At 46.5% G+C, this 12,378-nt stretch overlaps 1 protein-coding gene across 1 annotated transcript in view; it reads right to left on the bottom strand.

Annotated features, from left to right (window-relative positions):
* LOC116831254 (cytochrome P450 2H2-like) overlaps positions 1-12,378 on the bottom strand; it is a 44,367-nt gene that overhangs the window by 18,714 nt on the left and 13,275 nt on the right. The window contains exons 4-5 of the mRNA XM_075073054.1: positions 10,906-11,082; positions 5,024-5,079 (exon numbers count right to left, since the gene is read on the bottom strand). Of these exons, the coding sequence (XP_074929155.1) occupies positions 5,024-5,079; positions 10,906-11,082 (233 nt within the window). The remainder of the gene's footprint in view (positions 1-5,023; positions 5,080-10,905; positions 11,083-12,378) is intronic.

Below are 12,378 nucleotides of genomic sequence, written 5' to 3'. Positions count from 1 at the left end.
GGCAAGAACACTGTGGAAGACCATATCAAAAGCTTTGCTAAAGTCAAGATATAGCACGTCCACCGCTTTCCATATCCACTGAGCTAGTTATCTCATCGTACCTCTGAACTATCTTCTTGCCATTCTCAACATGGAACATTGCTGGGTATTTAAAAAATATTTCAAGTCCACCTTTCTGGCCAGTTGTTCACTGGGTTAAAGCAGCCTTCACTGCAACCACGTCATGGGCATAATTGTGAAAGGGTAGTACTCTCATTGCTTGTTCTCCTGATAGCAGCTCCTTTTTTCCTCTGGATTTCTGTAATGTAAGCTCCTTAGAAGCAAACTTCATGAACTTCACAATCAGTGCTCTTGGACAACCTCCTGGAGCTGGCTTGGGGGCACAGGCCTGTGTGCCTGTTCTATATCAAAACAAAAATCTACTGGCAGATCCAACAACTTACCTAGCAGTGTAGGGACAAATTCAGAGGGTTTCTCTATTCCCTCAGGGACACCCACAACTCTGATATTACATTGTCATGAGTGGATTTCTAGGTCAATTGGCCTGGTCTCCACGTTCTTGATACCATTACAGTTCCTCATAACCCATAATTTGTTCTCTTTAACATCATCTTCCACTCAAGAAATTCTGGGTTCTGCTTCACCCATTGATGTGGCCAGAGTTTGTCGTGCACTCTGAATCTCAGTCATGATGGCCTGGAGGGTGGAAACTGTAGATTTACTTTGAAGAGTATTTGTGGCCACTGGCTGTAGTACAGTCATCAGTTGTGCTCCATCAGGTTCACACACCATTTTGTCTGTAGCAGGGAGGGAGGCAGATCTCTTCTAATTTTTTTTTTTTTTTTTTTGTGCTTTCAGATTTGGAGAGGAAGATGCAGAGCTAGAGGGCAGGATGGGGGGTTCTCTAGTCAGGGACAATATTTCTTGAGGCTGGGTGATGGGGTATAGAGGACAAAGTTTGGAGATTCCCTGCGGGCTGCTTTGGAGCTGAAGCAACCTGCATCCACCTTGCTCACGGTGCCCTCTAGTGTCCAGTTTTCTCTTCTCTGAATACGCAGATATCATCCATCATTGAAACGGGTGGTTGCTGATATCATCCATCATTGAAACGGGTGGTTGATTGTGGGCAGTGATCTAAACATATTGCGGGCACAGCTGCACTCAACAATAATACATAGGCTCACAGCGCCATCTAGAGTTTCCTTCTGCTTAACTTACCTCCCTACTATCATGTCGTCTCTGGACACAGAGCCCACAATTACACCAGCTTTTTTTGCCTCTGCATCCATAGGCTGCAGGCTAAGTCAAGAATCCTTTTTGCTTATTTCCATCTTTTTTAGTATAATAGCATCATAAAACAAGAGGGGACCTTGAGTAGAAGGGAATAGAAATATACAGTGGTTTGAGTATTGCCTGCTAAAACCCAGGGTTGTGAGTTTCAATCCTTGAAGGGGCTATTTAGGGATTGTTGGGGCAAGGAGTCTGATTGGGGGTTAGAGTAGATAACGCTCCTTGATGTCCCTTGCCTAAACCCCAATATTCTATGGAGGTTATCTAATTCCAGTCTCCCAGCAATCATGATAGGAACTGAGCATGGATCTAGGAACCAATCCCTGATAGATGTTTCTCTAAATCTGCTCTTAAAAAGTCTCCAGTGATGGAGGATTCCAACAACCTCCCTAGGCAATTTATTCCAGTGCTTAACTACTCTGACAGGAGAAGTTTTTCCTAATGTCCAACATTTAAGCCATTGCTTCTTGTCCTATCCTCAGAGGTTAAGAAAACATTTTTCTCCTCCTCCTTGTAACAACCTTTTATTGTACTTGAAAAACTGTTATCATCCCCTCTCAGTCTTCTCTTCTCCAGACTAAACAAACCCATTTTTTCAATCTTCCCTCATAGGTCATGTTTTTCTAGACCTTTAATCATTTTTGTTGCTCTTCTCTGGACTTTCTCCAATTGTCCACATCTTTCCTGAAATGTGGCCCCAGAACTGGACACAATACTCCAGTTGAGGCCTAATCAGCAGGAGTAGAGCAGAAGAATTACTTCTTGTGTCTTGCTTACAACACTCCTGCTAATACATCCCAGAATGATGTTTGCTTTTTTTGCAACAGTGTTACACTGTTGATTCATATTTAGCTTGTGATCCACTATGACCCCCCAGATCCTTTCCATTACTCCTTCCTAGGCAGTCATTTCCATTTTGTATGTGTGCAATGATTGTTCCTTCCTAAGGAGTACTTTGCATTTGTCCTTATTGAATTTCATCCTATTTACTTCAGACCATTTCTCAATTTGTCCAGATCATTTTGAATTTTAATCCTATCCTCCAAAGCACTTGCAACCCCTCCCAGCTTGGTATCATCTGCAAACTTTATAAGTGTACTCTCTAAGCCAACAGTGGTGGGGCCGCATGCAGCCCCATCAGGGTAAACAGGGCCAGACTTTAGAAGTGTGGGGGCCCAATTCAAACATTTTCGGTGAGGGTCCTGGCAGGGATGACTAAAAAAAAAGTGGAAAAAAAAGCCTCTCATTTCTTTCATGTATTATTTACTTTCCATAACTATATGAATAATAAAATTATATATATATATTGCATCATATATGCTGTTGATTGGCTATTAATGACCGCCGTTTCACATGTGTGGGTCCCCGCCACTCCCTGGGGTGTGTGCACATGTGTTGGTCCAGCTGCTCCCTGCCCCCTCATTGAAGCAGGTGTGCAGGGTTAATGCCTGGAAACTGCAGGGCAGCAGTGGACATGGGGCTGGCTGGAGGCAGGGCAGGGGCTGACTGGAGGTAGGGTCTGGCTGCAGGCAGGGCAAGGGATGTGGGGTGCTGGTTGGAGACAAGGGGTGTGGGGCGGGCTGGCTTCAGGCAGGGCCAGGGGGGTGCAGCAGGGGTTTGCAGGGCTGGAGACAGAGGAGTGCGGGACTGGCTGGCTTCAGGCAGTGGGGTGCAGCAGGGTTGACTGGAGACAGGGCAGGGGGTGCGGGCTGGGCAGAGTGTGCAGGGCTGGTGCGGGCAGCAGTGTGTGGGGGGCTGGCTGGCTTTGGGCAGGGCTGCAGGGGTGTGTGGCAGGGGTGCGGCTGGAGACAGGGCTGGGGTGCAGGCAGCAGGTGGGGGGCTGGCTGGCTTTGGCAGGCAGGGGTGTGTTGGCAGGGCTTGGCTGGAGACAGGACAGGGGTTTGGCAGGGGCTGGCTGTGCTGGGGTGCAGAGCTGGCTGCAGGCAGGGGGGGCCGGACTGGTGTGGGCAGGTCACGGGGTGCAGCAGAGGCAGCTGGAACCCCAGCCCTTTAAAGTAGCCCCAACCCCTTCTACCCCGGGGACCTTTTAAATAGCCGCAGGGAGCGCTGGGGAATGCATGGGGAGGCGGGGCTCCGGCGGCTATTTGAAGGACCGGGTGGCAGAGGCAGCTGGAGCCCCGGGCCTTTAAATAGCCCCCCCCCGAGCCCCTCACTGCCCCAGGGCTCAGGGGGCTATTTAAAGGGCCCAGAGCTCCAGCCGGGTCGCGGGGCTTGCCGCGCTCTGGCCGGAGCTCCAGACGGGAGCGGGGCTTGCCGCGGGGCTTGCCGCGCTCCAGCCGGGCTGGAGCGGCAAGCCCACGGCTCTTGCCCGCACCCTCTGGCCCTGGCCGGAGCGGCGGGTCAAAGCCCTGCGCTTCCGCTCTCCTCTCCCGCTGGAGCCCCGGCCGGAGGCGCGAGCAAGCCCCGCCGCCCTGGCTGGAGCTCTAGCTGGGAGAGCGGGCCGCGCCCGCTCCCGCCGGCGCTTCACTCAAAGGAGAGGGGGACTATGGAGGAGCAGACCGCAGCCGGGGACCGGGGTAAGTTTAAAAAAAAAAAAAATTAAAAAGGTGCCTAAGGCACGGGGACCCTCTTAGGCGCGGGCCCGATTCCCCGGAATTGGCCGAATCGGCCTAAAGCCGGCCCTGAGGGTAAATCCCGTAAGCCCAGTGACTTCCTGTCAGGATTCCCACATCGGCCAGGAATGGTGAACTGCGGCCATTGGAGCAGCCTGCGGGGCACTCAACGGTCAGCAAAATGTCTTTTGGCCCACCAATCAGATTACACGCTGATTGGGATGCATGGGGCCCATGGGCTGCCGGTTGCCCAGCCACTGCTTCTATTGCCATTATCTAAATCATTGATGAAGATATTGAACAGAAAACTGGACCCCGAACTGATCCCCATGGCGACCCAACTCGTTATGTCGCTTACAGCATGACTGTGAACGCATTGATAACTACTCTCTGGAAGTGGCTTTCCCAACACGTTTTACACCTACCTTATAGTAGTTGCATCTAGGTTGCATTCCCTAGTTTGTTTGATAAGAAGGTCATTGCAGGACAGTATCAAAAGCCTTACTACAAGTCCAGATATACCACAACTAACCTGCTACCCCCATGCCTACAAGGCCTTGATTCCTCACTGAGTATCTCCAACCAACTTACCTGTATTTTGGAGTCTTTCCTCCCAGGTGTGTTAGTCTGTACTGTGCTCAAATGACAAGGGAACTGGCCACTAAGGGGTAAGGGCTCTAGAACAGAACCCCCATTTTCGTGTGGCCTCCGTTCTCCCCTGAGACAGGGCTGTAACCTTCCTCCCTCCCTTTTGGCTCCGTCCTCCCTTGCTTTCTACCAAATATCTGATGTGGCTTCTCCCCCTCTGCCTGATGGCGTCGTTAGCTGCTGGTCCCTTGCTGCTCCCACTGCCCTTGTTTGCTTCCTCTCAAAGTGACTTTGCACTGTGCCAGGGGTGGTGTCCCTGACAAGCTCAGCGACCACACCTAACAGCTGGCAAAGGCGTGTAATGGCCCAGTACAGGGAGCAATAAGGTAAATAGCACAAAAACCAGTGATGGGATGAACCCACCAGGAATAGAGCACATGAACGTAAGGAGGGTATTACTGGGGAAACAGGAAAAAGGATCTGGGGAAGGCCGAGATTCAGGTTAACTGAAAAGTAATAAACAATTTATAAATAGGCCCCACCCTTCACACTCACAGACTCCTCCATCCCACCTTTTCTCCCTGGCACTTTTCCCAGGCAGGGAGCACGGCTGGGGTGGCATCATGTCCTGAGACGGAGAGGTTGGAGCTCCGTGGCACGCGGCCAGCTTAAACAAAAGTCCCCTTACTTCTTCTTCACTGCTGGGTGGGCAGGGTTCTCTCTCGACTCAGCCAGCCTGTCTGGCCTGGAAACCCTCCTGCGGCCTGGCTTCAGATCTTTCGCCTCTGGTCCTAACTGGACATGCAGAGCTGGAAGCTGCCTGATCCCCGACAGCCAAATTCTGTAGAGTGGTGCAAAAACTTCCACCCACAGAGGGGAAATTCAGCAGGGATCGCTGAGTCACTCTGACTCTCTTCCAGCTTCGAAGCTGACACTCCATCCTGTTTTTCTGTGTCTTTAAAATTAGGCTGTTCCCCTGCGCAGCTAAGTGCCTCGTGGGCTGTGCAGCCCTGGCTTCTCATTGGTTCAGTGGCTGCTTCAGCAGACTCACCCCAAGCAGAAGCTCGTCTATAGTTCCCTAGCATGGGTTTCTACCATCTAGTTCCTTCTACCTCCACCCGATCTTCAAGCATTCTTAGAATGGGGTTCAAAGGACATCAGTAGCCATCTTATTTATAGCAGCATTGCCCCATCTCAGAGATCAAACACCATGCATATTTGGGGTTGGGAAGGAATTTTCCTCCAGGGAAGATTAGCAGAGGCCCTGGAGGTTTTTCGCCTTCTTCTGCAGCGTGGGGCACGGGTCACTTGCTGGAGGATTTCTCTGCAACTTCAGGTCTTTAAACCACAATCTGAGGACTTCATTAACTCGACATAGGTTAGGGGTTGTTCCAGGAGTGGGTGGGTGAAGATTCTGTGGCCTGAATTGTACAAGAAGTCAGACTAGATGATCATAATGATCCCTTTTGACGCCTTAAAGTCTATGAGTCAGACACTCAAAAACAATTAAACTGGCCTAAAAATTATTAAGTTTTTTTTTTGAAAGTTTATATTGGGGAAATGGTTGTTTTTCCTATCCATTGATAGTTTAATTCCGCCCGTCCCTCCCAGGTGAGTGTGTCTGTCACAATCACTGTTGTGGATGAGTGTTTTGAACCCTTCCTGCAGGAGCGCTCTACCCCATATACTGCCCTGCCTGGTCCTAGCAATGAATTCTGCCTCAGGCCTCTCAGCACAGCCCACTCTTCTCCCCTTACCCCCGCCCCATCTCCCTTAGTTCTGACCTGGTGGGGGCAGGAGGGAAATGTTAGAAAACAAGTTTGCTCACCTTCAAAATTCCATCCCATGGGCTACGTTCCTGGGGTGTTACTGCAGCCTCCTGCCCTTGACCAGCTCAGTCAAACTCCTTGTGAATTATCCCCGTCTCTGACAATGTTGCTGAAGCCAAAGGCCCTGAATCAGAACTCGCAGAGAATTGATTGACGTCATGTGTCTGTGATCCAAAAGTTGGCAGCTCATTCCCATCTCTACGGAACAAGGGCACCATCGTTGCGATGGTGGCAGTTTGTTTGTAAATTTCTCCCCCCGCGCAGAATTAGTTTAATATTCAGAGGGGTTAATATTTGAAGATAATCTTTAAAGAATCCACGTTTATAACATTAAACTTAATATATGTTTGTGAGCCTGGTGGGGGGGCTTTCCACTCAATTATAAATTCAGAGTGTTTCTGATGTGCAGGAAGAAATCAGCGCAATAGTAATATGGATAGTCGATGGGATTAACGCTGTGGTAGTTAAATTAAGCTACGTTCTCTTTGACTTCAGTTCATCTGCTCAACTTGAGCTGCCACAGCCCCGTTCAGTGGGGTGCACAAGAGAAGAAAGCCAGAATTCCGCACTAGTTTTGCTGATCATTTGGAAGCATGTCATATAAGAGGAGCTTGAATATGTGTTTTGATGATGTGAATGGTCATTATCATAATCCAATCTATCGTGGAATGACTGGACTTATTAGAATCAGGGGTAAAAGCCTTGCAGAGTTGGGAAGAGCAGCTGGACGCTGTGCAGCAGATCAACAGAAACTTCTTTACTAAGGTGATTAAAGCATTGTTAGACTTGCTTATCACCATCAGATGCACTGTTGGATAAAGAAGGAAAATTAAGTTTAGGGCTCGAAGTGGGGAAGAGAATCAACATGAGAAACAATTCAGGGTGGGTGAAAAAAAGTAAGATACAAAATAAAAGCCCAATTCTGCAGCCTTTATTCTCATCAGCAGTCCTACTGACGTTAAATAAATTCTCAAGTGTAGTCCCCATTGAACATAGAACAGCCCATACTGGGTCAGAGCAAAGGTCCATCTAGCCCAGTATCCATATCTTCCAACAGTGGGCAATGCAGGTTACCCCAAAGGGAATAAACAGAACAGGTAATCAGCATATAATACAATAAACAGAACAGGTTTGACGTCACCTATCCTCCATGAATTTATTCTCGTTCTTTTTTCTACCTCTGTTATAATCTTGGCCTTCACAAACATCCTCTGGCAAGGAGTTCACAGCAGTTTGATTGTGCGTTGTGTGGAGAAATAACTTCCTTTTGTTTGTTTTAAAACCTGCTGTCTATTAATTTCATTTGGTGACCTAGTTCTTGTGTTATGCAAAGGATAAATAACACTTCCTTATTTACTTTTTCACACCAGTTGATTTTATAGACTCTATCATATCTCCCCTTAGTCTCTTTTCCAAGATGAAAAATCCCAATCTTATTAACTCTCCTTATACGGACTTGTTCCATACCTCTAATCAGGCCTAAATTCTGCCTCACAAGAAGAGTATTGGGGAAAGGGCAGTGGATTGCCAATGAGATGGATAAAATAGTCTCCCATGCAATTCTTTTTCAGCCTGTATTCAATAGAGCATATTTTATTTGTAAGACAAGATGAGGTTGGGGGCATAAAAAAGTCCTGCAGCCTCCTACAGCGTATTGCTACAGTAGCTAGCACATGCCAAGCTAAAGCTGCATTTATGGCTGTCAAAAGTAGTTTCCATTGTTGTCAACTGCACCACAAATGAACTGAAAACATACCCAGCTTATGTCAGGAACAGATTCACACCTGAGACAATCTGAGAACATTGCTGGCTTATTGTACATGCCTATGTTATTTTTTTGGTATTGCACTTAATTTTGTTACATCACAGTTACTTAAAAAGCCAGATTATTTAACTTTCTGTTTCGAGACAGTGAGTTCATTTCTGTCACTGTACTAATGAGTCTGGGATTATAGACAATCAAATTCACAACTGGTGTAGGACACGGAGCTGACTTTTCATGGTCTTTATCGAGGCAAAACACAGAGCTGGTATGGTTTTGGTGCATTTACCACTGTACTTGGTAGTGGAGTTATATCAATGTCTTTGGGGTCAATGAGAGATTTCAAGGTAAAATTCTGCAAAATCGTTGTCAGTAGCAAAAACAGCTCCATCCGAGCCAGAGCCTCTCCCACACAAATCCGTTTCCCTGCAATAAAAAAGGAATATCAAGGAGATGTAGGAGATCTTTCTTTTCAAAATATGTTAAATACTGTTACAATGGAAGTAAACCTCCAGATTAAAATTTAGATGCATAGAGTGATTCAGGGCCACCACATGGAGGATAATGGCCATCTCTCAGAGTTCAGGAAGGTATAAAAGCATTTCATAGAATCATAGAACCGGAAGGGACCTTGAGAGGTCATCTAGTCTAGTCCCCAGCATTCAAGTTTTAGATTATTTGGGGCTTTAAGAAGCCACTCACAGATCATTTTAAAGGCTGCGTTCCATAGAATAAGTAGCTTTTTAAATACTAATATGTGGAGACGGATGGGCAGATGTGGGGTTTGATAATAGTTAATGCAGGTCCCAAGCCAGGTAATATGTTTAAGGGAGGAATGACACAGTGGTTCTTGAGTGGAAGGCAGAATTAACAGATAGCGAGGTGCAGGCATGCTGAGTAGCAGAATGGAAGAGAACAGCATACAGGGTTTATTAACAGAGTGTAGGGATCTTCACTGATTGGAGTAAAGTTCAGAAGCTAAGCAACCCATACTGATCTCTCTCCAGGTGACTATGCAGATGGCTTCTGCCCTGTTGCATGTTACTCCCTTCAATTTTACTTTTTCATGCACATTCAATCACAATTCGTCCACGGTGGGCTGACACAGACAGACAAAGGAAGATGTGAAGTTGCCAGGCAGAGTTGAGAGTAGTGCATGTTGAATTAGTTAAAAAAGAGACTGGAGACCAACAGATGCTTCGCTGTTGTGAGAGGCTCTGCTTCAGGGATGGCCCAAAAAGGCTCTGCAGACTACAGTTTGAGAACTCTTTGTATACTCAAGACAAAGCTAAGAGAGAATGGTCTGGAACCTGAAACAAACATGGCTTTTTTTACCTGCAGAAAAAGGAATGAAGAAGTCACTCTTCCTAAAGGCACCATTTTCATCCAAGAAATGTCCTGGGTTAAATTGCTCTGGNTTGTGTGTGTGTCTGTATGGTACCTTCTATATCTGGGTATTTCAGAAGAATCAGGAGTCCATGTCTCAGGGTGGTGCTGGTTGTCCCCGTTCCAGCAAGGAATAAGTCTAGTGTGCTTCTCACCAAGTTTTCAGCGTTAAATTCTGACTGGTCATTCTGTTGCTCCTGTAGAGAGACTTCTTACAGTTCTTTGATCGTTGACTGTAAGAGTGTGGGATTGATTCATACAGGCCCAAACCCTCTCATATTCTACCTGCTCTGTGACCCACTCAGCATCTTTATAAAAATTCTTACAAAAAATGGGCCACAGCCCTGGAGATTGCAGTAGCACTGCAGAGTACTTTAGGCTATTCCTGTGGAAACCTGTGGTCTTTTGTAAAGAGGAGAACTGGAGCATTACAGTAACCAAGTTAGTTTTCATCTGTATTTCTAACTGTTAACATTGAACTTGTTGTTGTTGATTCCTTTGCTTTCCTATTTTGTTTGTCTGGGCAGCACTAATTGCCTTGATAACCCTGAATTAGAAACGAAACCAAATGTTTCTAACCAATTTTTAATCTTGGAGCCAGATGGATTGAGTCTGATGCTCCAACGGAAGCGAAAATCCACTGAAAACACAAATGCCTGGCTACCTGTTGAACAAGGGGTGCACCGACAGAACTCGTAATAGGCTGTCGTTGCAAAATATTACATGAGATTAGCAGGAGGGGGTTCCAAAAAAGCAGGCAGTAGGTTAAGTCTATAGGTGTGGGCATAGGCAGCCATTTGAAACTGCTTTCTCCTGCTAATTCCACGGATGCTAACACAGAGCAGTAAATGTGCCTCTCCTCTCCACTCACTTAATAAAAACTCTTTCAATGACTAAATTACAAACAGAGAAAAATCTACCTGTTTCCATGTGCTTTTGAGACCTAGTTTGGGTGCTCCGTCCTTTTAAAATGTCTACACTGCAATAAAAATTCACAGCTGGCCTGGATCAGCTGACTAGGGCTCGTGAGAATCAGGTTGAGGGGCTATAATATTGCAATGTAGACAAACGGGCTCAGGCTGGAGCCCAGGCTCTGAAGCCCAGAAAGAGGGAAGAGGCCCAGAACCTGGGCTGCAGCCCAAGCACCAATGTTTGCACTGCAATTTTATAATCCTGTGGACTGAGCCCTTCAAGCCCAAGTCAGCTGACTCAGGCCAGCCGTGGCTGTGCTGTGGGTCTTTCATTGCAGTGTGCACATACCCTTAGAGACAAATCCTATTTGTCTTACTCACTGGTGTAGTCCCACTGGCATCACCGGCACTATTCACACAAATGAGGTGAGCAGGGCTTGGCTTTTAGAATGTAAGTTCCAGGGGCAGAGACCAGGTCTCCCTTTGGGTCTTGTACAGAGTGATACCTACCCATGATAGGTATAACCCACTCCACAGCAAAGGGAAGGGCTGCTGCCCTCGCTTACCTGTTCCATTTTGATGAGGAAAGCATCAATGAAGTCTCGAGGGCAGCTAAGATCCAGAGACTCTTTGTGCATCTTCACTCTCTCCAGAACAAAGATTCTCAACTCCTCTGAATTTTTAAGTAACTCCTGGTGAGGCCCAGGGATATAATCCATGAGAGTTGGGAAAAAATTGTACAGCTAGAATGATGGAAGGAAAAGCACATCTTGGTTTATCTGGACACAACAAATAATCAGTTGACTCAATTGACTCAGTTACAGCAGCACAATACAATACTTCTGTGGCACGTTCCTGTGCAAATGGATTCTAAAGAACTTCCCCAGCTTCACTAACTCATTCTACTCAATACACACCTATTCCTCACATAAACTGCAGTGACACTCAGTTCTATTCACTACAATAAGCTCCATTATTTCCAGCATAAAACCATCCCCAATATTCACAACAATGCAGTGGGACTATACAATATCAGGAAATTGGTCTACAAGACTTACCCATCTGACCTGAGACACATTGTACAGGAAAAAACAACAGAAGCATCATTTTCTCCATGCAAGTGGTTCTCGCTCACAGTAGATTCCTGCTGCCTCCCTCACTCAGGCAGATTCTTTAGATCATTATCTACAGGAGTAGTGCCTTGGGTCAGGATACACAAGTGGCAACAGCAGTAAAAGTGCTCTGTCTTGTGTCCGTAAAGAGTGGGGAAGGTCTCCACCGCATTCTCGCTCTCACACACACAATTTCCCCAGATGGAGATCCAACTTCATTTTAACTGTTGCACTGGTATATTGCAAGAGCAGATGGTCTTGTGGTTAAGGCAGTGGCCTGGGTCTTAGGAAATAGGAGATCAATCCCAGATCTGTCTAAACTCCCGGTGGAAGCTCAGGAGCCAAATCAACTATCTCTCGTACCTCTGTTGCCCAATCTCTAAAAGAGAGAAATAATTCTTTCTTTCTCCAACTTTTCTTCTCATGTGTATTTAATATGGTAAGTTTGCTTGGGCAGGGACGTTCTCCAACTGTTTTGTTAACACAACTATTGTAAAGGAGCCCCAGTCTTCACTGGGACTTCTACGAACTAATAGAACATAAATAAATAAATAATAATAATAAGATCAGCACTTAGAAAGCACTGTAAATTTCACACAGTGATTTCCAACGTTCCTCAGAGGCCATCCCGACAACGTAGGTGTCAGACTTGTCTCAGACATCTAGTAGAGAAGAAAATCGGAATCAGGAAGCGGTAGGCTGGTGTACTTATTAGCCCAACATCACTGAAGAATAAACTGAGAATCCACTTAACATGGTTTTACTGGTGGTAGCTTCCTGCCTACTCTGGACAAACATTTTCCATTTGGCCCAATTGGCCACAGATCAGAGGGGTGAGAATGGAAATAACAGCCCGAACAGGTCCATACTCGGGAATTTCCTTTACATTAACAGGGGCCGTTATATGTGCAGCTACATGCTTGAGTT

The sequence above is a fragment of the Chelonoidis abingdonii genome, chromosome 16, assembly GCF_003597395.2.
Source record: "Chelonoidis abingdonii isolate Lonesome George chromosome 16, CheloAbing_2.0, whole genome shotgun sequence".
Classification (NCBI taxonomy): domain Eukaryota; kingdom Metazoa; phylum Chordata; order Testudines; family Testudinidae; genus Chelonoidis; species Chelonoidis abingdonii.
This window is presented reverse-complemented; position numbering and strand designations above follow the sequence as displayed.